The 22,831-nt window shown below is 39.9% G+C and overlaps 1 protein-coding gene across 1 annotated transcript in view; it reads right to left on the bottom strand.

Annotated features, from left to right (window-relative positions):
• LOC108681908 (neuroligin-3) overlaps positions 1 to 22,831 on the bottom strand; it is a gene marked incomplete at its 5' end in the record, with an annotated part of 40,152 nt that overhangs the window by 5,840 nt on the left and 11,481 nt on the right. Inside the window, 4 exon segments of the mRNA XM_018170987.2 lie at positions 11,575 to 11,690; positions 14,612 to 14,763; positions 15,918 to 16,152; positions 19,654 to 19,880. Of these exon segments, the coding sequence (XP_018026476.2) occupies positions 11,575 to 11,690; positions 14,612 to 14,763; positions 15,918 to 16,152; positions 19,654 to 19,880 (730 nt within the window).

The following is a 22,831-nucleotide window of genomic DNA, read 5'->3' as shown; positions in this document are numbered from 1 at the left end:
GGCTGCAATGCACGAAATCCGCATCCTTCTGTTTTACGTCTCAGTAAATAGAAAAATCCCGAGCTGCTATATATCAGATCAGACGGACTCGTGGCATTAGCGAAGGATTTGCTTGCTTGCTTCTGCCTTACGATCAGCTTTACTTTTGCCCACTGCTTGCAGCAAGCTGATTTTCATTTATTATACCCTAAAATAAATTATTCAGGGCACCTAAATTATGCAAGCAGAGATGATAAAATGGGATAAGACGATATGAAATAACATACGCCTAAGTAACTCAAGGTATCTGAATATCCTAAGTATCTTCTTCATTGTTATAATACTTAACGGACAGGAAATACGCATCGTCGCCCCAATTAGTTATAAAGGAACCCATTGGACGTCTACAATCATGAACGTTAAAATAACTATAGACGGGCTCTGATAATGCTATGATGATGGCGAAATTAACTTTACAACGAAAATAAATTATCATATTCCGAACAGAAACGCTATTTATAATGCAATTTACGCAAGTGAACTTTAAAAAAGTATTGGTTTGGTGAACTTTCAAGAAGACGCGACACAAACTTGGCCTTTTCCTTCATTAGTGCTATCAAAACAATTTTGAATTTTTGCATGATCTTCTTACGCGTAATGTAGGAGACTGAAACAGGTTAGTCAAATAGCTGACTTATTATTAGCCTAAAACTTCCCAAATTTACCGTTCAGCATAATAAACTTCAAAATGTTTTGCACCGAGTCACACCTGAAAAAAGGGGTGGTAAGACTAATGGTAATTCTAGAATTTAGTTTCAATCCTCAAGCAACGGAACTAATTACATAATTTGAATAAAGCTGCGGTGCGCATGTGATGTAGGTCATTTGGAAATTAGTTTGTTAAGATATATTCTAAATGTAGTGTAGCAATCCAATTATAAAATTTACAACTTACTTTAATCGGCCTTAATCGAATTGTCTTTACGGATATGACCATGTTTACCTTGAAGAAAAAAATCTGCACCGAAACTCAATACAAAACGTCAAATTATGTGATAACTCGATCTGATGGTTGCTATTGGAACTTTTTTGAAGGATAGACTTATTGAAGACATTTTTATTCTATTAAATACTGTCAAATAATTGTGCATTATAACAGGCTTTGTTGCCTTCCCAATACATCATACGCACGAAAGTTATTTTGGTCGTTCACAATTCAAGTTATTTTCGTTCGAATGTGTCATAGAACAGAAGCTTTCATTCAGCATTTGATCTCCGCACAAGATTTTACGTTATTCGCTCAATGAATACCGCGGTGAATAAGCAAATATTACAAAAAATACCTACAAAGAAACAAGTAAAACTTTCGATATCTAATTTGAGTGAGAAGAAAGACGGAGAAAGAGTTTTACTGCATTGCTTGTACGTGTAGAGAGAAATCAAAGGGTTTATGAAGGGATGATTCCAAATATGAATTGCACTTGATTTTATAACGCGGTTATTTGGTTCGATTTTAGATAGGAAAGCAGGCGGTGGATAGAATTAACCTTAGCAGTCTGTATAGGGCATGCATGTTCCGGGACCATGAGAATGGTTTTGTTTGAAGACGTTTTATAAATTGATTAGAATTATGAACGGCACATGAATTTTTAACGTAGAGTAACCGAAGAATAATTGATGAATTAATTTTATCAAGCGAAGTCTACGAATTTTCGAGTAGTGAGGCTAATGTTATTTAGCCAGGTCTGCCATGTTGCGAGTAGTGAGGCCAAAGTTATTTAGCGAGGTCTGCCATGTTGCGAGTAGTGAGGCCAAAGTTATTTAGCGAGGTCTGCCATGTTGCGAGTAGTGAGGCCAACGTTATTTAGCGAGGTCTGCAATGTTCCTAGTGGCGAGGCTAATGTTATTTAGCGAGGTCTGCCATGTTCCTAGTGTTGAGGCCAATGTTATTCATCGACGTCTGCCATGTTCCTAGTAGTGAGGCTAATGTTATTTATCGAAGTCTGCCATGTTCCTAGTAGTGAGGCTAATATTATTTATCGAAGTCTGCCATGTTCCTAGTGGTGAGGCTAACGTTATTTAGCGAAGTCTGCCATGTTCCTAGTAGTGAGGCTAATGTTATTTATCGAAGTCTGCCATGTTCCTAGTAGTGAGGCCAATGTTATTTATCAAAGTCTGCCATGTTCCTAGAAGTGAGGCCAATGTTATTTATCGAAGTCTGCCATGTTCCTAGTGGTGAGGCTAATGTTATTTATCGAAGTCTTCCATGTTCCTAGTAGTGTGGCCAATGTTATTTATCGAAGTCTGCTATGTTTCGAGTGGTGAGGCTAATGTTATTTATCGAAGTCTGCCATGTTCCTAGTAGTGAGGCCAATGTTATTTATCGAAGTCTGCCATGTTTCTAGTAGTGAGGCTCGTTTTATGAGTGTTTTGCGGGCGTAGAGGTGAGGCAGTAGAGCAATATTTCAGGTAGCTTATAATGGCAGCGGCACTGCGTTACTTTATCGACCTTCAATACTGCAGAAGCTCGGCCTGGCCTCAAGATTCTTAAGATCTGGTCGCCAGTAAATCACGCTTAGGGAGAATGCGGTGCAGTTCAAGACCTCGCGCTCCAAGGGTTTTTATGGCACGGCTTCTGGAAGCTCGTAAACACTCAGGTGAAATACGGACGTCATCCGCATACATGGTCCGGTCTGGGCACCACCGTTCGTCATCCACCATGCAGACAACGATCACAGTGTGGGCCTGTGGTCCATCGAGCTCTACATCAATGACAAATCACGACACTAATTTAAAAACAGACGGGCATTTAAGTTAACAACTGCCGGGACAATTTTCATATTCCTCTCAAATGAATTGAAACTGTCGTTATGCAAATATGCATAATCAACACCAATTTTATTCTCAACTAAAGAAAAATCTGACCAAGTATGAAGTTCATTCAAAAGAATTAAAATGCTAATTCATAAACAAAGAATCCAAGTCCTTGAGATGATTTTCTTCAACAAACTCGAGAACTATAAAAATCTTTACAGTCTGCGTGTACCCGTTTTAATCAATTCGATTCATCCGAGTCTTTTCTAAAATTTCAACAATTGGGAAATGGTATCAAGCAACACAATAATAACATCGGTTATGCATGAAGAATAATTCAACGGAGGCCAAGTGTTTACAGTTAAGCTAGAGGACCAGGATTGGAGCAGTGAGGTGCGGGTTCGATCCCAGCTCTGTGCGCCAGTTTCTGGTCAGAATCGGCAAGGAGGCCGGGCGGTTAAGCACAGCAAAATTAGAGCAGTAAGCTGCGTGAACGAGACCGCAACAAGTTGTGAATGTTCTGCGCTGTTAAGAATCGGCGACAGGTCTACGGCCTAATAAACACTGAAACCGCTACATAATTATTATAATCGAGTTAATAATATGAGACAGAATAAAATTCAAATGTAATAGTAAATATAAATGTACTCCATGTGAATTTATTTTTTTACTTTCTATCTGAGTAAATCTAGAATTTACTCTATGCCCGGGTAAAATTTTTTAAACCCAGTTTGTACGAAGTTTTCTGAATCCCATTCAACCAACTTTAACCATCCTCGAGATTTATTATGCATTATCGTCAATGCTCGTGTTTCAGCAGAAATACTTGTAATGAAATATTCTAACCTAAAATAGTTTAAGAAATTTTGACGTTAGTGTTTGCAACAAATTTTCTGGCTAATAATCAATCAACCTTCAAGTGAACGTCCTTCCAATAGCTGAATAAATCAACTAGATTAATTCAGAAATACAATGAGATCACACAAAAGTAATACAAGGTACTGCAAGTTTCTGTCATAAAAAACGGATCGAAAGTCATAAATTAATTACCTGAAGTTCGAAAGAGCCATAATAATCGTTGGCCAAATTGTATCAAATTTCTACAGAATAATAACTTACGCGAAGGCAGTTCACGCGCGGATAATCACTATCGTAACAATATTATGTTTGTGCAATTAAATAGTCGACAGTAATGGTTAATAAATATTTACGGCTTTATCCCCAAGTATGTAAGGTGCATGCATTGTAGAAACCTATGCAATGGCTGCCCAGATTGAGTATAAAATTGTACTTCAATTTAGAAAATCGGAGACGAAAGCACGGACACTGCGCGTTCAATAAAATCGGCTCATAAACTAAGAGATAAGGAAAGAAAAAATAAAGCATGTGCAAATTATGGCGCGCTAGAGGATTTGAGAGCGCGTGATAGGGCGACGGAGACAACTAAAATTCTAACAAATATCTATTCCAGTTCTGTGAAAACCCCAACAAACATCCGAGGGAGAAATAACAGTTGAAAATTTTTTCTCATAAATTGATATATGAGCAAATGAAATGCATTTGAAAATATACTGGGTCTCATGGCTTATTGCGTGGCGTCTGTCGAAGCATAAATGTACAGTGAACGTCAGGCTTAGCTGCAAATGAAGGAAAAGTTTGAATTTGCATCCTTGTAGAATTTGATGGCTCACGGGATAGTAAAATTAAGCCATCGTTAGTGGAGGAAGAGAAAGATTCTGGAAAATATAATAGCTTTATTGGATCAAAAAAGAGGATTCTTTGGTTATTTTATCTAAGAACGCGGAATGAAGCAAACAAAAGCAATGATGAAGATGACTAACATAAATAAAATTTATATATAATTCGGATATGACTTCGCAGATTGAATATTTTTAACGTGAAATAACATAAACTTTTATGAATTTGAGGCCAAATATGTTCACCTCAGCTGTAAGACTGTCACATCATAAAATATTGAGGCAAAATATGCAATTTTAAAATCGCATTCTTCAGCGCACGGTCCACCCTGAGACGAAGTCTATATGAGGCTTTCTACTTCTGAACGCGAGATGCCGCCTGGTATGACGTCAGTTGATAGCAAATTCTTGACGTCCCTAAGGTAAAAGTTCAATTGCAAAAGAAGATGAAGACATTTAGTGGTGCTGAGTGAGGATATTGGTAGTAAAGTCGGCCCTTCAGGAAGACATACTCCGCAGGGAACTGGAACAATAGGAGGCTCGGGTGGAAGTTTTGGCCCCGATATCAATGCCTCGAATGGAAATGTCGGTGCCATCCATGCGGGCGTAGGAAATTTGAAAGCCGTGACGGATAAGGAATCAAAATATTTCCCGAAAACCGAGGCGTGGGAATTTGAAATGATGTCATAATAGACGAATGTTGTCCAATTCCTATGAAGAGACTATGGTATGAAATTGGGATATACCATTATTGTCAAACGACGGATACATTGGTTAGCAAGATGATTACTTGACCTAGTCTGGACATGACATTAGATGGGAGATGGAAGTGGATTTGACACTATAGATACCAGTGATGACAAGTAGGAAAACCAGTATCTCTTTATTAAGCTGGTGAACATCAGGCCAGCAGTTGCGTAGTTTACAACATCTCTTAAGCTAGTGAACATCAGGCCAGCAGGTGCGTAGTTTACAGCATCTCTTAAGCTAGTGAACATCAGGCCCGCAGCTGCGTAGTTAACAGCAATGGTTGCACTCCCCGTGATGAGCTTTGAGGAGCTTGTTTGTCTGTCACATCGAGACTTGATTGTCCCGTTGCTTATTGACATCAGACCTTTGAACTGTTAAAGCTGAAGTGCTTGAACCGTAGCCCAGGTTTGGCCATATAAAAGGTCTGCGGAGACGAGCAATAGTTTGAAAAAGACATTAACGCTGAGATTCGCAAGATAGGTAAGATAAATTAAGATTGATGAGAATGAACACTGCTGATGGATACATCCCTTTTGAATAATGAAGTATTTTGTGCAAATTGCGATCGAAAGATGTTACCTGTCGATGTTTCCGAACTAGATTATTTATTAGTTAAAGGAAAGCAAGGCGTTCAGATACAAAATTTTTACTGATTGAAATGAACACAGCAGGCGACTTTTCCGGAATAGGATTGCTTCGCTTTAAATTATGCCAGAATATTCATGCCAAATTCACATTAGAAAATCAAAGTTAAATAATTTAAAAACCGAGAAATGACCGAACCGTAATGCCTACCTATCCATTTTTTCACAATAATAATTCCATTACGGGAATGAATACCTTGCTAATGAATAGCAAGGACAAGATGAAAGACTTGTATTTTCCCCAATTCGCTCGCTCGAACATATGTGAAATTGGTCGGAAATTGCATCGTAAATTCAACGAATTTAGAAAATGCGTGTAGCGATTTACATCAAAATTTTAGAAAAGCGGCTTGGCTGCAATTTCTTCAAGAATCGCGGAATATTCGTGAATAGCAAAACTTAAACATTTATACATCAGTTACCCTAAAGTCCCCGTAGGGGAATAGCAAAGAATTTAATATGCACAGGGAATAAGAAATTTGTTTGAACTTGTGAAACTTGCTTCAAGCGAAATTGAGGAACTCTGATGAAATTCGTTCAAGAAACTAGAGGAGCGAGTAAAGCAGCTTTCAATGAATGATTGATTATATTTTTAATAAATCTCTGCCAAGCCTTTTGGTCTCCTCAAGAATAGAAAATAGATTTATTTTAGCAGCAAGCTTTGAGTTCAACTACGTAAGTTAATAATAAATAAGTTAATAGTTTGGTGAATTAATCATTTTCAGTTGACAGCTCAATCTTCCAATCTTTTCGGATGCCTTTTATATGCTGAATAATTCATGACCGGCATTACTCAATTCAAAATAAGAGAAGTCAATTAAATAGTGCGACCGGAGCTACATATAATGAAAGAAATGGAATAGCGTATCCCCATTTCCATCATATGCAGGGAACAGCGTTATGTGCCTACTTGAAATTTCAAATAACTATCATTTTTTCAGAAGAATGTCAAATGAATTTTCTGAAGAGAAAATGAACTTGAGTAAAATATTTCTTCTATTTCTTATTCGTATAAGATAAATTTTAATTCAGAAGAAAGAATTCTTATCATGAAGTTCCTGGCATGAAAATGTGAGCAAAAAATATAAGTCCAGCTTGCATGCGTCAACCAAAATGTTTTTCTTACTCTCGAGGACCATTAAATGTCTGGCGATCGAGTCGATATTCGCTCAATAGTTATTGGTTGCCTTCAAGCCTTCGAAAATCTATTATTGAATGCAATTTTTATCGACCAGCCGCATATATTACAAGATCAAATCAATTTTTATCAAATACCCGGCATAATGCAATACAAATTGTTATAACCTCCTCGTTGTCGCCGATAGTTCAGCCTAACATTTAATGTCCACCGATCTTCTCGATTATTCAATGATAATTCCCAATGTCGACATGTCTGCTCGCAAACGTTTTTTCTCTCCCGTTACGCGCCGTCAGAATGGCTGGACCAAAATTAAGCTCGTCCTCTGACTCGAAAGATTGCGCGTACCTGCCTGAACATTGTTTGGCCCAATATGCATGGACATTGCAAGTCAATCTATGCAAATTTAATCAATTTTCGACGCTAACTGAGGCTGAAGGGATTTTTCTGTCTTTGGTCGAGAGGTTCAGCACAATTTGTAGTTCGGACGTCACCTCAATATCGGTCGGTGTCTGATGACCAGCCCATCAACAAACATTGAAAAACTGATGAAGGAGATCACACGCGGCCATGCAAATCAAATTACTTTCGATACTTTGGAAAATTTGGCGGTATTTGTGTTCATTCTAAATTGCCCCAAATTTATGGCACATTAGAGCATAATTAAAGGGAAATAATTATTCTTGATACTTTAAAGCGCCATATTTTACCAATAATGGAAGAATTAGAAAGCAGCGATCTTTTTGCTGTTGAAAAAAAAGAGTTTCATGAAAAAGAACTTCAAGAAAATTGTGAACTAAACTCCCGAAGATCAAGGAACTTGGAAATTAAAGATTGAGGAAGCAATGACTGCAGAGCTAAAAGTTTTCAAAAAGCGGGAAGATGAAAGGTTTTTGTATTTTGCAAAAGGAAAACCAAACTCAAGCATAATCAAAAAGAGTTAAGTGTCATACATATAAATTTTAAATTCTATTAAAACTTCACACAAGTGTAAAAAACCTATCGCTCAAAACAAATTCTTAACTTTCGAATAGCAACAAAAACATCGCAAATTCATGCCCGAAGTGAAGAGCACCAAAAGAAAATCAAAAGTTAGAAAATTCCTTATCCGTCGTTTTCAGGAACATAGAAGAAAGTTGTGCCGAGCATCTCCGCAGGCGATTTTTGAGGAAAGTGAGGATGCAGTTCGAGGGTATTTGCTTCCTTGAATAAAAAAGAGCACAAAACAAGACCCTTGCATTAGTTTTGTTGAGCCGAGTCTTGTGGAGGCCGCATTACTAATGCTGCTTTGATGACAGCTTCTGCATGAGTCGGTGGTGGCTTAACGCTCGTTTGCTGCACCATGTCGAGCTCGCTACTCAACAATACTGGCGATTGCTGCTTGGAAATGTACTCATTTGGGTACATTTCACCCATTTGGCTATATTTTACCTATTCAGGTACATTTTACCCATTTGAGTACATTTCAACCATTTGGCTATATTTTACCCATTTGGTAATATTTTACCCATTCAGGTACATTTTACCCATTTGAGTACATTTCACCCATTTGGCTATATTTTACCCATTTGGTAATATTTTACCCATTCAGGTACATTTTACTCATTTGAGTATATTTTGCCCATTCAGGTACATTTTACCCATTTGAGTACATTTCAACCATTTGGCTATATTTGACCCATTCAGGTACATTTTACGCATTTGAGTACATTTCACCCATTTCATTTCACCCATTTCACCCATTTCGAATTTCACCCATTTGGGTGAATTTCACCCATTTGGGTACATTTTACCCATTTGGCTATACATACTCATTCAGGTACATTTTGTCCATTTGAGTACATTTCACCCATTTGGGTACATTTTATCCATTTGAATATATTTCACCCATTTGGCTATATTTTACTCAGTTGGATGCATTTTACCCATTCGAGTACATTTTACCCATTTGGCTATATTTTACCCATTTGAGTACATTTCACCCGTTTGGTTTCATTTTACCCATTGAGGTACATTTTACCCATTTGGGTGCATTTCTTCCCGTATTTTCTCGTATTAACAATTTCTTTCTTCTATCGATGTATTTTCGATCACTATTCTCTGACCGTATCGATTGTGACACCAATCAATACGTCTACAAGTAAAAACACACTAAACACCGAATGCCAGAATTCACTATTAACATCAAGTCCGCCTTCAAACATAAAATAGGATCTTTACGTTAGGCGGGAATAAACGTTCCTGCATTTAATTGAAGCAATTAAAGCGATATCTTCTACAATACTGCTTACTAAAATCTATAATTGGTCACGAGAAATATTCAGAAATTAGGATCTTTGTTGGCACTAAAATATTTTTTCGTTGTGGTGTTAAATCAGAGAACAAGTTGCAATTGACGAATGAATGAATTGCCCCCAAAATGAGCCTTGGTTGTGGAAATTATAAGTATCAATGAAGCAGCAAACTTCCATGCAATTAAAAAATATCACGTTAGATCATTGTTCAGTCGATAATTTGGAAATCGCTGATCCCACCGAGATGCTAAATTTTTGTCCGCGATTATAATTGGAAAATTAAATTTGCAACGTGGATTATGATTTAAAACAGGATTTACGAAAATTTCATTACTTCTGAGTTTTTCTGCGAATTCTCTTGTTTACAAAACGAGTAAATATGTCAAAAACTTCAACAACAAGTCGAAAAATAGGAGAGACTACGGCGAACTTTCCCACCTCCTACCAATCTTAAGAGAAATATTTTGTGTGGAGTAACACCGCAATGTTCTATAATTTGAATAATTAATAAACCAATGTGAAAAAACAGTAACGTCACTAAATGCCTTGGCCAAGCTCCAACGTTCTGTCACCAACCTTTCAAAGTAGATTTTTCGCGAGCTAAATGCCCCGCGCTTTTCAATCACCGCCGCCCGAAGTCTATTGTTGCGTCCCGAAGTTAGGTTCTGTGGACTATTTATTCTGCGCTTAGACACTCCGCCGAAAGTCATTTCGGAGGAAAACTTTGAGCCTAACTATTTGGGGGTCGGGGCGAGGCCCTCGTCACGGAAAATTTCTTGCGTGCGCCCAAGGGCAGTAAAACTAAAGTTTTCAGAGGGCAAAATAGCGCTGTCAAAATAAGAGAGAAAGGCTGACAAACGCTGCAAAAACGTTGTCGCAAAACAGGCGAAACAAATAAAGGCGTCAAAATATAGGATGGTAACGGGCAAGGCGAAACCTCAATCAATGGCAGGCAAATTTTAACAACAGTCGAGTATATGAGGCGGCTAAAAATAAAAAAAACATAAGGATGTGAAAATGTTAAAATCACGGACTGAAGTTCAACGAGTCAAAATGCCTATGTAAAAGAATCGAAGACAACGACCTTCAGAATTATCTCGTAATTCTTGGCTTAGGAAATAATACCGTAAAAAGCTGGAATATGAAGTCAGAAGCTAAATAACTACTGACACTTTCGCGCAATATTACGTAAGAAAAATTCACGAAGCATTTTTACGTTTAACACGTGAAATGAACGAACAAATTAAGTACAAATAAGCCTAATAGCCGTCAAGATATGAAAATACAGTAATAGTGTATCCATTGCAAAGTTTACTTGCGTTAAAGTTGTTAAATAATCTTGCATCGAGATGGCAACACCTGCCACTCGCAAGGTTAGACGTCTTGTTAATTAAAAATTGTTCAAGTCATGAACCATTCATCCTCAGAGCAGCGGAAATTCTGGTATCGTTTCCGTGCTGAACTTGGTAAGAAAGAAGTGGCTACAGCATCTCAGAAACGAAGAAGAGGGAATCGACAAGTTGACAGCAACAGCAATGAATAATCGAAAGGCAAATAGTCAAAGCAATTAAGACATTCATTCTATGAGAATGACAGGGAAGGGAAGTACAAAGAATCCTGCCTGCACGACTCCTCGTCTCCGCAACAGAGACCCAGAGCTTCGTGGTGGTGGGTTCAGGAACACCGCCCCCAAAGGACCTTAAAATCCCGATTGCTTCTTACCTGCCAAGACGCTTAGAAACTTCCTTGACAAGTTTCGTACACTAAAGATGACACAGAAAAAGTAGAAGACAGACGTAAGATGCGACATATGTGAATACATTGCTATGTCGGAGCCACGTAGACAAAATCTGCGTCATGATTTACCTTCGCATTTAAATTGCCAATGTCGCACATACATGATTTCCGGCGTCGCCACCATATTGTGAGAGATGTTGTGGTTGTCTTGTGGAGGTAATGGTTGTGATGATGTGGAAGTGGCAAGAATATATGGATAGTGTGATTGTCCTGCTTATTAGGGTGATAGTAAGTTGGCGTGAACGGTGGTAATTGTGTTGTTGTGGTGGGAAGGTTGTAATGGATGCTCGAGGTTGAATTAGTGACGATTTTTTTACTCCATTATGGCGGTACAATAAATCTTGACAAAACTGGAGGCAGCTTCTCGGCTGCATATAATAGAGATTTTAGCTAATAATTCTGATGAGCAAGTGTCAGCGCTGGACACAGTGCTCACTTGCTGATGCCAGCATGGTACTCACTGATGTCCATGTATTTGCGGTGCTTCTGGTCATAAGGTGGCCACTGCAAGGCACCGAATTTGTTTTTCTCGCTACCATCCGCAGCCGCGTTGTCTTCCGGTAAGAAATTTGGGTTCCTGGAAGCAAAGAAAACCTTAATGTAACATGATACTCTAACACTTAATTCTACAACCCTCACCCCAACACTCCACACACTCCTTCTCACCAGAACATTTCACACTCTTCACTCTCCCTTCAATTGCTTTTTCGGTAATATTGTATTTTGGGTATATTTTATAAATTCGATTACTAGTAGAGAAGAAATTTTGTTCGTCTGTTTTAGAAATAATGCAATAAAATTATAAAGCAAATGCAAGCTTAGAAGACAATATAAATAAGAATAATCGGTTTTAGGAACAGATTTTGTTCCAAGGTAGTCGCTAACCTCGACTCTAAGGAAGCAAAATAAAGTCACCGCATTATTCGTCTCTGCATGAGCGATCGTCGACGTCGCCGTATTCACAAGCATTGGTCTCGAGGGAGACACTACAGCAGCTTTAATTCCTTACATGCTACAAGATTACAAAAGCTCAGACAAATTAACGACACACAGCGAGTGTTTTTAAAGAAGAATAATTGTTCGCTGAGCTCTGCAAAGTCACGCCAATGCAGACCGTCACACCTGTAGCTCACACGGGCGTCTGGGGATGCAGCAATAGAGTGAGTTGAAAAGGCGCAGTGGAACCTTCATCGATCGAGGAAAAAAACTGACTATTGATAGAGCCTCCATGTACATTCAAGAAGATGTGATATCACCAATATCGATCTAGGAGAATTTGAAAGAGAATAATAGAACCTCCATTGATCGAGGTAAGCTCAGTACCAGACATAACCAGATTATACTGAGGTCAAGATTTATAATCCAAAGATTTGGGAGACTCAATGGGAGTGCTATCGATCGATTGAGTAGATTAAAAAGACCAGATGGAATCTCAGTTGCTCGAGTGTAAATGAAAAAGATTTGGATGGAATCTCAATCGATCGAGAGCCAATCAAAAACTGTTGATTGGACCAGCTTCGATGGAAGTAAAGTAGAGATGAGTCGTAGAATTTCAATCGATAAGTTCGCATCACTAATAATAACAAATAACAGGTCGGCATTGACAGAATCTAGTAGAAATGTCATTTGTCGGTTTTTAAGAACTCATAGATATATTCATATGCTATTTAACTGCGAAGCTGAGCTTCTGTGTCCAATTTATTGGTGAAAAATCCCAGGATGCATCGGGTTAATGGATGAAACTCAAGGGAATTTATTATTTTTCTTACTACTACATTGTGTTGAAAAATTAAACCTCAATTGTTAATAAAGTAGAAGGGCCTCGAGGCTTTAATAAAAATAAAATACAATTTACACTGTTTAGGCACACGGGGCGACCATTTTCCTGCACTGAAGAGGAATCCAGCGCTGTCATCAATAACAGTTAACGAATGTAAGATCAAAAGGCGAGCGTCAGTTAGAAATTGCTAGGACTACATTCGGGAACTATCTTGTTTCCTTTCCGATGATTCTGATAATATCTACGTCAGAAGACTTATATATTTATGTTTTTTTTCTCCTGAATATACGAAAAGGATTTCAAATAGAGATGTAATTAAAATAATTAAATACTTATCTTACAATTCTCTTAGTACACCAATGGTAATTAGTGTTTGACTTGATTTATATGAATTTCCATATTACTTCACATCATCACTGAAATCAGCACAACATAAAGGATAGATCGCTTTTCATAGAGGATAGATTTCTTTTTTTTTTTGAATGTTTATTTCGACACAAGCGGCACTCTAATTCTAATGAGAATCAGAATTGAGTTCCAGCTTGCGATGATAGCGAGGCAGCCGAAGTCTGCGGTCGCGGCAAAGCGTCAGCTTTAATTTTATTGCATGAGCTCCCGGCGTCGTCAGTGTCTGGAACTTTAGTCTTCATAATTAAAATAAAGTTTAGACAATTACAGAGCTGTCAAAGAGAAAAAAGTTATGCGGGATGGAGGAATTGATATTAATTTTAGGATCGCACAACCTTTGGATATTAGCCTTGATTATGAAAAATATATGGAAAAGTTATGACTCTCTTCTTAGTTATTGAAATAAAACATTATATTACACCAAAATAAATACATGCGGTAGGTGACCTTGATTCAAATAAATTCTGTTCGTCTGGAATACCCTATAGTTAAATTATTCACTACAAAAAACAAAGTAGCCAATATACTCAGATGATACATCGACAATGATCTAGAACGATCACGTTCGTGTGATAACTGGACATTTTCTGTTACAGTAATTTTACATAACTAGTGAGAAATTTAATTTTCTTTACAAGTTCTAATAAATAGATGAATGATATTTTCAACTTTGGAAATTGCCGCAACCTGATGATGCCTCACCGCATACTGGCTAAGCTGGTCCAAAAGGGACCAACTGCACTTCAAGCAAATGTAAATGAAACAACGTTTAACCAACGTCATTTCAACGTCTGGTGGAATATAAAACGCGTTACAACCTGCTGAGTCACTCCAGCTTGGCGAAGTTGGTCCAGAAGGATCAACGACAACAATATTAACAGTACCTCAGCCTGCTGACTCAAACCTGAACTAGTGGGAAGTGCATTTCCCAGTAGTTCAGGTTCAGCTCCCTCCTGTACGTGAAGGTCCGCTGCACTGCCTCTAGTTAGACTCACTCCAGCCTGGCGAAGTTAGTCAAGAAAGGACAATACTAACACCACCACAGTCGGCTGACTCACTCCAGCCTGGCAAAGTTAGTCCAGAAGGGACAATACGAACAACACCACAGTCGGCTGACTCACTCCAGCCTGGTAAAGTTAGTCCAGAAGGTACAATACGAACAACACCACAGTCGGCTGACTCACTCCAGCCTGGTAAAGTTAGTTCAGAAGGGATAATACGAACAACACCACAGTCGGCTGACTCACTCCAGCCTGGTAAAGTTAGTTCAGAAGGGACAATACGAACAGCACTACGGCCTGCTGACTCACCCCAGCCTGGCGAAGTTGGTCCAGAAGGTGAGCATGGCCCTGGATATCCTGAGCTCCGGGGCGGTGTAGTTGCTGGGGAAGAAGCTAAGCGCGGGCACTAAAGGCGCGCCCCACACGTACGCCAGCTCCTGTCCGTGCATTCCGCCCAACCTCTGTCGGGGTAAGGCAAGAAATAACAGAATTTTAAAGGTTATACCTAAAGGATAAACCTTTAAATCTCTTAGAGGTTCAAGTAAATGAATAATTAATTCGGCATACGAAGAATCATTATATAATAGGCATTGTCAAGAAATAAAAATGTTGAGTTTGGATGAAAATAAATAGAACATTAAATTTTTTTAGGAAAGTCGACTGGCAGACCATTAATAGTCACAAATTGAAGTAACAATATCACTGAACCTAGTGAAATGCTCATCTTTATTCGTTCGTTATCCACGTTTATAAATTCTCATTTTTATTTATGATACATCCAAATATTTACATGGTACACATTTGTTTGTAGCGTGCAATACTATAAGAAATTTTCCATTGACAGAAACTATTTTTAAGCACGAAAACTCGTCATAATTATTCCCTAAAATCTCTGTGAAATACGCATACAATGTCATTTTTAGATGTACGAGTGAAATTAATGAATAAATTCCTTATATTCTCATTAGTTCAATAGAATAAACCTCGTGTCATGAGGCTATTGCTGCCAGACGGTTTAAATTATTCGCTTAGAGGAGCATTTTGTTTAAGATTTTTATCGTCAGCGTGACGTTGTTAGTCAGATGAAATTCTTCCTACGTTCTTTATGATATTCATATTCACATTGAAAATTAACCTAACTCTGCTCAAAATACAATATTTATTACAGACGAATTTTAATGCTACCTGAAACTTAAATGAGATCGTTCTCAATCTTTAATACCGGAATTATTAATGTTGTTTGTGCAGCAAATTATGCACTGATCATGAAGCACACATCGAAATCTGACTTCTAGTTCATGCTAGTTGTAAAACATGCTAGTTCATCTCTTCAAGTTTGCTTTATCCTTTGTAACTATGAATAGCGCACCTCAAGATTAGAGTTCTCGATTAATCATGATCAGTGATGAATCGATAGGTGATTAACTGCTATTTTATCACTTTAACTCGCACTGGTTTACTGACAACAAACAATACGCCGCGTTGGAAAGCCTACCTCGAGACTGGGGTAGTCGAACTCGTTGTAGCGCGCCTGGGGGTCGAAGACGTTATTTATCACTTTTACTCGCACTGGTTTAACTGACAACAAAACAATACGCCGCGTTGGAAAGCCCACCTCGAGACTGGGGTTGTCGAACTCGTTGTAGCGCGTCTGGTGGTCGAAGACGTAGAAGAAGCTTTTAGTAGCGACAGACGCGTGCAGAGCTCCGATGTGCACCACCGGCGCCGTGAAGAGCGCGTCCGATAACATCGCGACGGTCTCGTCTCGAGTCGTGATCGGGTGGAAGCCTGGCCTGTCCCAGTTGGTGTATTCGTTCACTACCGTCGCCATGATCTCAGTCAGGTGGTAGCTGCAGGAGGCATCAGTGGCATTACTTATTCAAGTTGTTATTTATTGTCATGTTATAAGATATATAATATAAATAAATTGTTTACTCGGAGTGGTAGGTTGGTTGACATGAGAGTTTACACCATGGAATTGAGGGAATATAATAGATTGCTTAAAATATTCAGTGCGAGTAGCATGATGGTGTAGGAGGTAACCGTTAGGGAGTAACTGTGTAGAAGTAACGATGTGCAAATGACTGTTGAAATAGCTGTGTAGACATAATGGTACAATGATAGACCTAATCGTACGGTGATAGATGCGAGGTAAGATTTTTACAGAATTCACCCAGAAGGCGATTAAGACAATTAATTCGGACAATAAAAAAGAAAGCAAAAGGGCGTAATCTTGAATCCATGCGGTATACTCTAGATACATGAATTAATTCCCAGTACCGAGAATGCAGCGTAGTCAAGCCTACAGCGGGTCTGGCAATTACTGGCAGCGGAGGCTCATTTTTATTGGCAGGCAATAATGGAAATGAAGCGCCCGCCCGTCCTTTGTGTCCGCCCAATTAACGGCCGCCACCGCCGATCAGATCAAAGATGTGCACCTGATTAACGGGCCTCCTCTGCCTCCTCTGCCAATTGTACCAACTCTAGCAACTCCGCCAGCTCTGCCAACTCTGCCAGCTCTGCCAACTCTACCAGCTCTGCAACTACCGTCTGCCATCTCTGCCACAACCGTGTGACAACTCTGCCACTACCGTGTGCCAACTCTGCCGCTGCCAGCTCTGCAAACTCTACCAACTCTACCAACACTACCAACTCTGTCAACTCTGCCACTAACGTCTACCTCCTCTGCCAACTCTGTCAAATCTGTCAAATCTGTCAGCTCTGCCAGCTCTGCCAGCTCTTGTCAACTCTTGTCAACCCTTGTCAACTCTTGTCAACTCTTGCCAACTCTTGTCAACTCTTGTCAACTCTTGTCAACTCTTGTCAACTCTTGTCAACTCTTGTCAACTCTTGTCAACTCTTGTCAACTCTTGTCAACTCTTATCAACTCTTGTCAACTCTTGTCAACTCCTGTCAACTCTTGTCAACTCATGTCAACTCCTGTCAACTCATGTCAACTCCTGTCAACTCCTGTCAACTCCTGTCAACTCCTGTCAACTCCTGTCAACTCCTGTCAACTCCTGTCAACTCCTGCCAACTCTGCCACCTCTGTCAACTCTGTCACCTCTGCCAGCTCTGTTACCTCTGCCAGCTCTGTCACCTCTGTCAGCTCTGTCAACTCTGCCAGCTCTGTCAACTCTGTCGAGTCTGTCAACTCTGTCAACTCTGTCAACCCTGTCAACCCTGTCAACTCTGTCAACTCTGTCAACTGTGTCAACTGTGTCAACTCTGTCAACTGTGTCAACTCTGTCAACTGTGTCAGCTCTGTCAGCTCTGTCAACTGTGTCAGCTCTGTCAACTGTGTCAACTCTGTCAACTGTGTCAACTGTGTCAACTCTGTCACCTCTGTCACCTCTGTCCCCTCTGTCACCTCTGTCACCTCTGTCACCTCTGTCACCTCTGTCACCTCTGTCACCTCTGTCACCTCTGTCACCTCTGTCAACTCTGTCAACTCTGTCAACTCTACCAACTCTACCAACTCTACCAACTCTACCAACTCTGCCAACTCTGCCAACTCTATCAACTCTGCCAACTCTGTCAACTCTGTCAACTCGGTCAACTCGGTCAACTCGGTCAACTCGGTCAACTCGGTCAACTCTGCCTCCTCTGCTTAATCTGTCAGCTCTACCAGAATACATGGCTGCACTTCTCCGTGAGCCGCCTGAGTAACGAGCCTCCTCTGTAAGCTCTGTTAACTCTGTTAGCCGTCTTCGAAACAAGAAAACATTATATTATCTCCTGTATATTATCTCCTGTAATATTATCCTATTATATAATCCTCCTGTGAGATGGTGAGCTCATAACGTCAGCCATAACAACCTGAGGTCAGCCACAAAAACCTGGCGTCTGCCATAAGAAACTTACGTCAGCCAAAATAAGCTGACGTCAGCCATAAGAACCTGACGTCAACCATAAGAACCTTACGTCAGCCAGAAGAACGTGACGTTAGCCATTAAAACCTGATGGAATGGCAGCCATAAGAGCCTGACGTCAGCCATTAAAACCTCACGGCAGCCACAAGAACTTACCGGCCGTTATATGGGCTTACAACAGCCTACTGCAACAACGACAGTAAGACAATAATTATTGTAACAACAAAGAATTTTTCAGATATAAAGTATTATTAAATTAAGCGTGATAACCATCATCATTGCGAGCTTTTCTCTTTACATGATATTTTTCTGCATCGCCTTCTATGAACATTCTTTTCTGAATAAATTGACGCAAATTAAATTATGTAATATTCTTCGCTAGTTTTCTGAAGGCCTAACGCCACATCAGAAGCTTTAATCCCGGTGCGTTAAATATTCAGGAAGCGATTGCGTTCAAAGAAGAGAATAAATTTGTTGGCGAGAGCATTAGACGATTTATGAAGCTTTAAGAACTACCTACGAGGTACATTCAAGACACATGCCTTGGATTTTCTGCGTAATCAACTAACTGCACGTATAATGCGCTGAAAAAATCATGTGATTCGTGTATTTTACTTGTCCAGTTATGATGCAAAATGAATTTTCACGAAAATAAATATATTATTAGAAAATATCAATAACGTTAAGAAGGATAACATTTCGCGATTTTTTGTGCAACGGAAGTTTCACGTAAAATAGCGGTGAGCATGTATTCATTGCGCAAGTGAGGCACGCTAGATGATTGCTGAGTCATGTAGCCATCTTTCATGTCGATTTGTTATTATTTGAGAGGAAATTCAAGATTTTCTGGCCTGAAAAAATAAATCCTTAGGGTCTGGCTGCCAGAAGATAAACGGCTGCTGAAACGAATTGAAAAAATAGAAAACGAGATCGCGAACATGTCGAAAAGAGCCCAGGTAGACGCAGAGGAAATTGAAATTGAACAGACAGGAGACAGAGACAAACTAAGACAACGGATGAAAATCCAAGAAGAAACCGGACAAAAATAAAAGCTGGAATTTATTGGTCCAGGGATCGTGGAAACATCGGAAAACTTCCTGTTGTAATAACAGAATTCATTCTCTTGCACACTTACTTGTGCGTGTTGCGCATGATCTGGCCGCACTCACTTGTACGTGTTGCGGATGATCTGGCCACACTCACTTGCACGTGTTGCGGATGAAGCTACGGATGATCTGGCCACACTTACTTGTACGTGTTGCGGATAAAGTTGCGGATGATCTGGTCGCACTCACTTGTACGTGTTGCGGATGAAGCTACGGATGATCTGGCTGCACTTACTTGTACGTGTTGCGGATGAAGCCGCGTATGATCTGGCTGCACTCACTTGTACGTGTTGCGGATGAAGCCGCGTATGATCTGGCTGCACTCACTTGTACGTGTTGCGGATGAAGCTGCGGATGATCTGGTCGCACTCACTTGTACGTGTTGCGGATGAAGCTGCGGATGATTTGATTGCGCTTCTCGATGTCGAGGCCGCGGAGGTCGTCGTCGCTGAAGCTCGTGGCGGCGTCTGCAGGCGTGACCCCGAAGAGGAGGTCGTAGGGCGCAAGGCGCGCGCGGTACGACGCGGGGTTTGTGTCGAGTTCTGTGTCGATGACCACACCGTCCACCGTCGGCCCGAATGCGTAGTAATACTCGGGCACCTGCGGGGAGGTGATGGGGGGGGGTGTGTGTTACAAATGCGTAGTAATACTAGGGCACCTGCGATGAAAAGGTGGGGGTGTTACTAATGCATGGAAATACTAGGGCACCTGCGGGGAGGTGATAGGGGTGTTCGAATGCATGGAAATACTCGGGCACCTGCGATGAAGTGTTAGGGGCGTTACCGAATGCATGGAAATCCTCGGGCACCTGCGGGGTGGTCGGGGTGTTACCGAAAGAGAGTAATACTCGGGCACCTGCGGGGAGATGGCACGGGTATTCCGAATGCGTAGTAACACCAGAGGAACTGGAGGAGGTGGTCGGGGTGTTAGTTCTGGTCTTTGGCCCTGTGGGCACCAGAGGGAGGTGGTGGATATCTTAAGTGTGATACTTCCATACTCGGAGGAAGTGGTGGAGGTATTGTTAGAGATTATACAGGGTGGGGCAGAACCGATTGAGTAGTTTTGAGGCGAAATAAAAGAATAATGGAGGTACACAGAAAAAGTTCATTTTACTCGAGATTAGCATTACATACCATTTATAATAATTATGTTTTGAAAACAATATCAGGAAGATGGTGGCCGTTAGATGCAACACACTGTTGGAGTCGCTCTCGGAAGTTTCCTACAGAACGTTCACACATTTGGCGAGGTATGGCATCCGTGCAAGCTCTGCAATAATCCGTTCCCTTAGCTGTGGTAGAGTGTGAGGGCGACTTCTGAACACCCTTTCTTTTAGGTGTCCCCAAAGAAAGAAATCGCAAATGTTCAAATCAGGTGATCTTGTAGGACACTGTAAATCACCCTTCAAAGACACCAGACGTCCGGGAAACATGCGTCTCAAAACATTTAGTGACATTCGGGCTGTGTGAGCTGTAGCCCTATCCTGCTGGAACCACACGTCTCCCAATGCTTAATTTTCAACAATGTTTTCCATCCTGGGCTAGAAGAAATTTGCAACATTGCAGCATAGAATTCGGAATTCACTGTCACGGTTCCTCCCTCCTCCGAGAACGACTCCAACAGTGTGTTGCAGCTAACGGCCACCATCTTCCTGATATTGTTTTCAAAACATAAGTATTCTAAATAGTATGTTATGCTAACCTCGAGGAAAATAAACTTTCTACTTTATGTACCTCCTTTACTCATTAATTTTGTCTCAAAACTGCTCAATCGGTTCTGTCCCACCTTGTACTTCAGTAGTTTTAGGTTGTGGAGATATTAATAGTGATAAGCCATCGGTCGATTAATGTAGTATATGTTGCGTTCCATGGCATCGAACAAAACTGGAAGTATAATTTATGGAAATATTTTGTTTGTTTGTCCAGCGCAACTGTTTTTGGTGGAACGAAAAATCATTTGAAGACACGTAGAAATATTTAGGCTCTAGAGGAAAATGTTGCTGAAACAATGGCAGGCAATATTAAATGGGAAAAGCCAGAACACAGCAGCTCAGTAAACAAAAGGGGGAAAATGCCTGGAAGATCAAACGAGTAACTTTTGAAGTTCGTTGCTTGGCCAAGAAAGGAGTTAGCGATACAAATATTATTAAAGAAAAAAGTTGCTTCACTGTTGCAGGAAATGCTTATAACGTTCTGCCACAAGCTTATCATCAAAACATCAGAGACATTCTAAGTAGGTATACTAGTCTCAGGGTTACTCATTGTTTTTGAAAATTAATGAAAAATTTCATTTAAATAATAGTTAAGCATAAAGAGAAAACAGAAACTAAGAATTGTTTCTTATCACATAGCTGGCTCATATCAACGAACAGAGAAAGAGCTAACAACAAACTTTGGACCGTGTGCACGAAAAGCAACATACGTCATAATTCTACACGCGACTGGAATTTTCAAGATTTGAGTGAAGTAAATTTAACGTAGAGGCTATGTCATGCCGTATCTATGAAAGATAGACTAAACCTACCATTTTAAACATGCGTCTCAGAGATAAACGAAGCCTTTGACTTCATATCCATTATTCTAACGCGGGTGACTAGGAACAACGACCATATAATATAAATATCAGATTTGATGCTTTAGAAATAAAGATAAATTAGGCGGTATACTTTGGCAATGTCCCGAGCGTGAGTTGATGCATTGTTGAGATGGCTTGGCATTCTGTTGCTTACACGGCTGGCAAGAGTGAGCAATGAATTGCGTCTAAAGTTGCATAGTCTGGACGTTAACGTCTGGAGGAGAGCTCTACGTCACATAAAGTCTAGGCTTAGTACGAGAGACAATGGAATCCATGTGACTCTGACTGGCCTAGTCTTCCAGACTCGTCCGTCCAAATGCCCGAGCATTGGACGCGTTCACTCACAACGCGCGCCATGTTCTTGGCAGCATGTGACACGAGTATTTCAGGATTATTTAGAAGAAATTCGAGGTAACTAAATGTTTTGTACAAGACTATTTTATAAAATTATAATTTCCCAAGGTTGTGAGTTCAATATTACGATTTGCGTTTTGAGAGGCGGCAAGCGACGTGGGTTCCAAACAGTTGAGTTTGTATAAGAAAGCAAGATTCGAGTATAAATTTGAACTTATTCAAAACTCACCGACAACATTCCAAGAACTAAATAAATTTGTTATGTTAAAATCATCCATTTTTAATAGTCAGGAGTTCAGCTAGTAAAAAAAATAGTTCACCAAGACAAAAAAATTGTATAGAGCCGATATGAATGATGTTCCGATAAATAATAATTCATGTAAAGCAAAAAAGCATTAATTTGAGACGGCTCATCTTCACTACCATACTTATTGTCAAAATATTGGGAGGAGATGCCTGAACACAGATGAAATTAAATATAAGCATAAATAAATTTAAATTGAGCATAAAGGCAAAATGTCAACAACATTAATTATGCGATTTTAATGTTTAGAACGAAGAATCTGTTCGTCACACAGAAGTAAAGGTCCTCGTAGGCTCGGGTTTTAATGAACATTGATTAA

This window comes from Hyalella azteca, unplaced genomic scaffold (assembly GCF_000764305.2).
Source record: "Hyalella azteca isolate HAZT.00-mixed unplaced genomic scaffold, Hazt_2.0.2 contig656, whole genome shotgun sequence".
Lineage (NCBI taxonomy): Eukaryota > Metazoa > Arthropoda > Malacostraca > Amphipoda > Hyalellidae > Hyalella > Hyalella azteca.
Note: the sequence above shows the minus strand (reverse complement) of the source record. Positions and strands in the feature narration are given on the sequence as shown.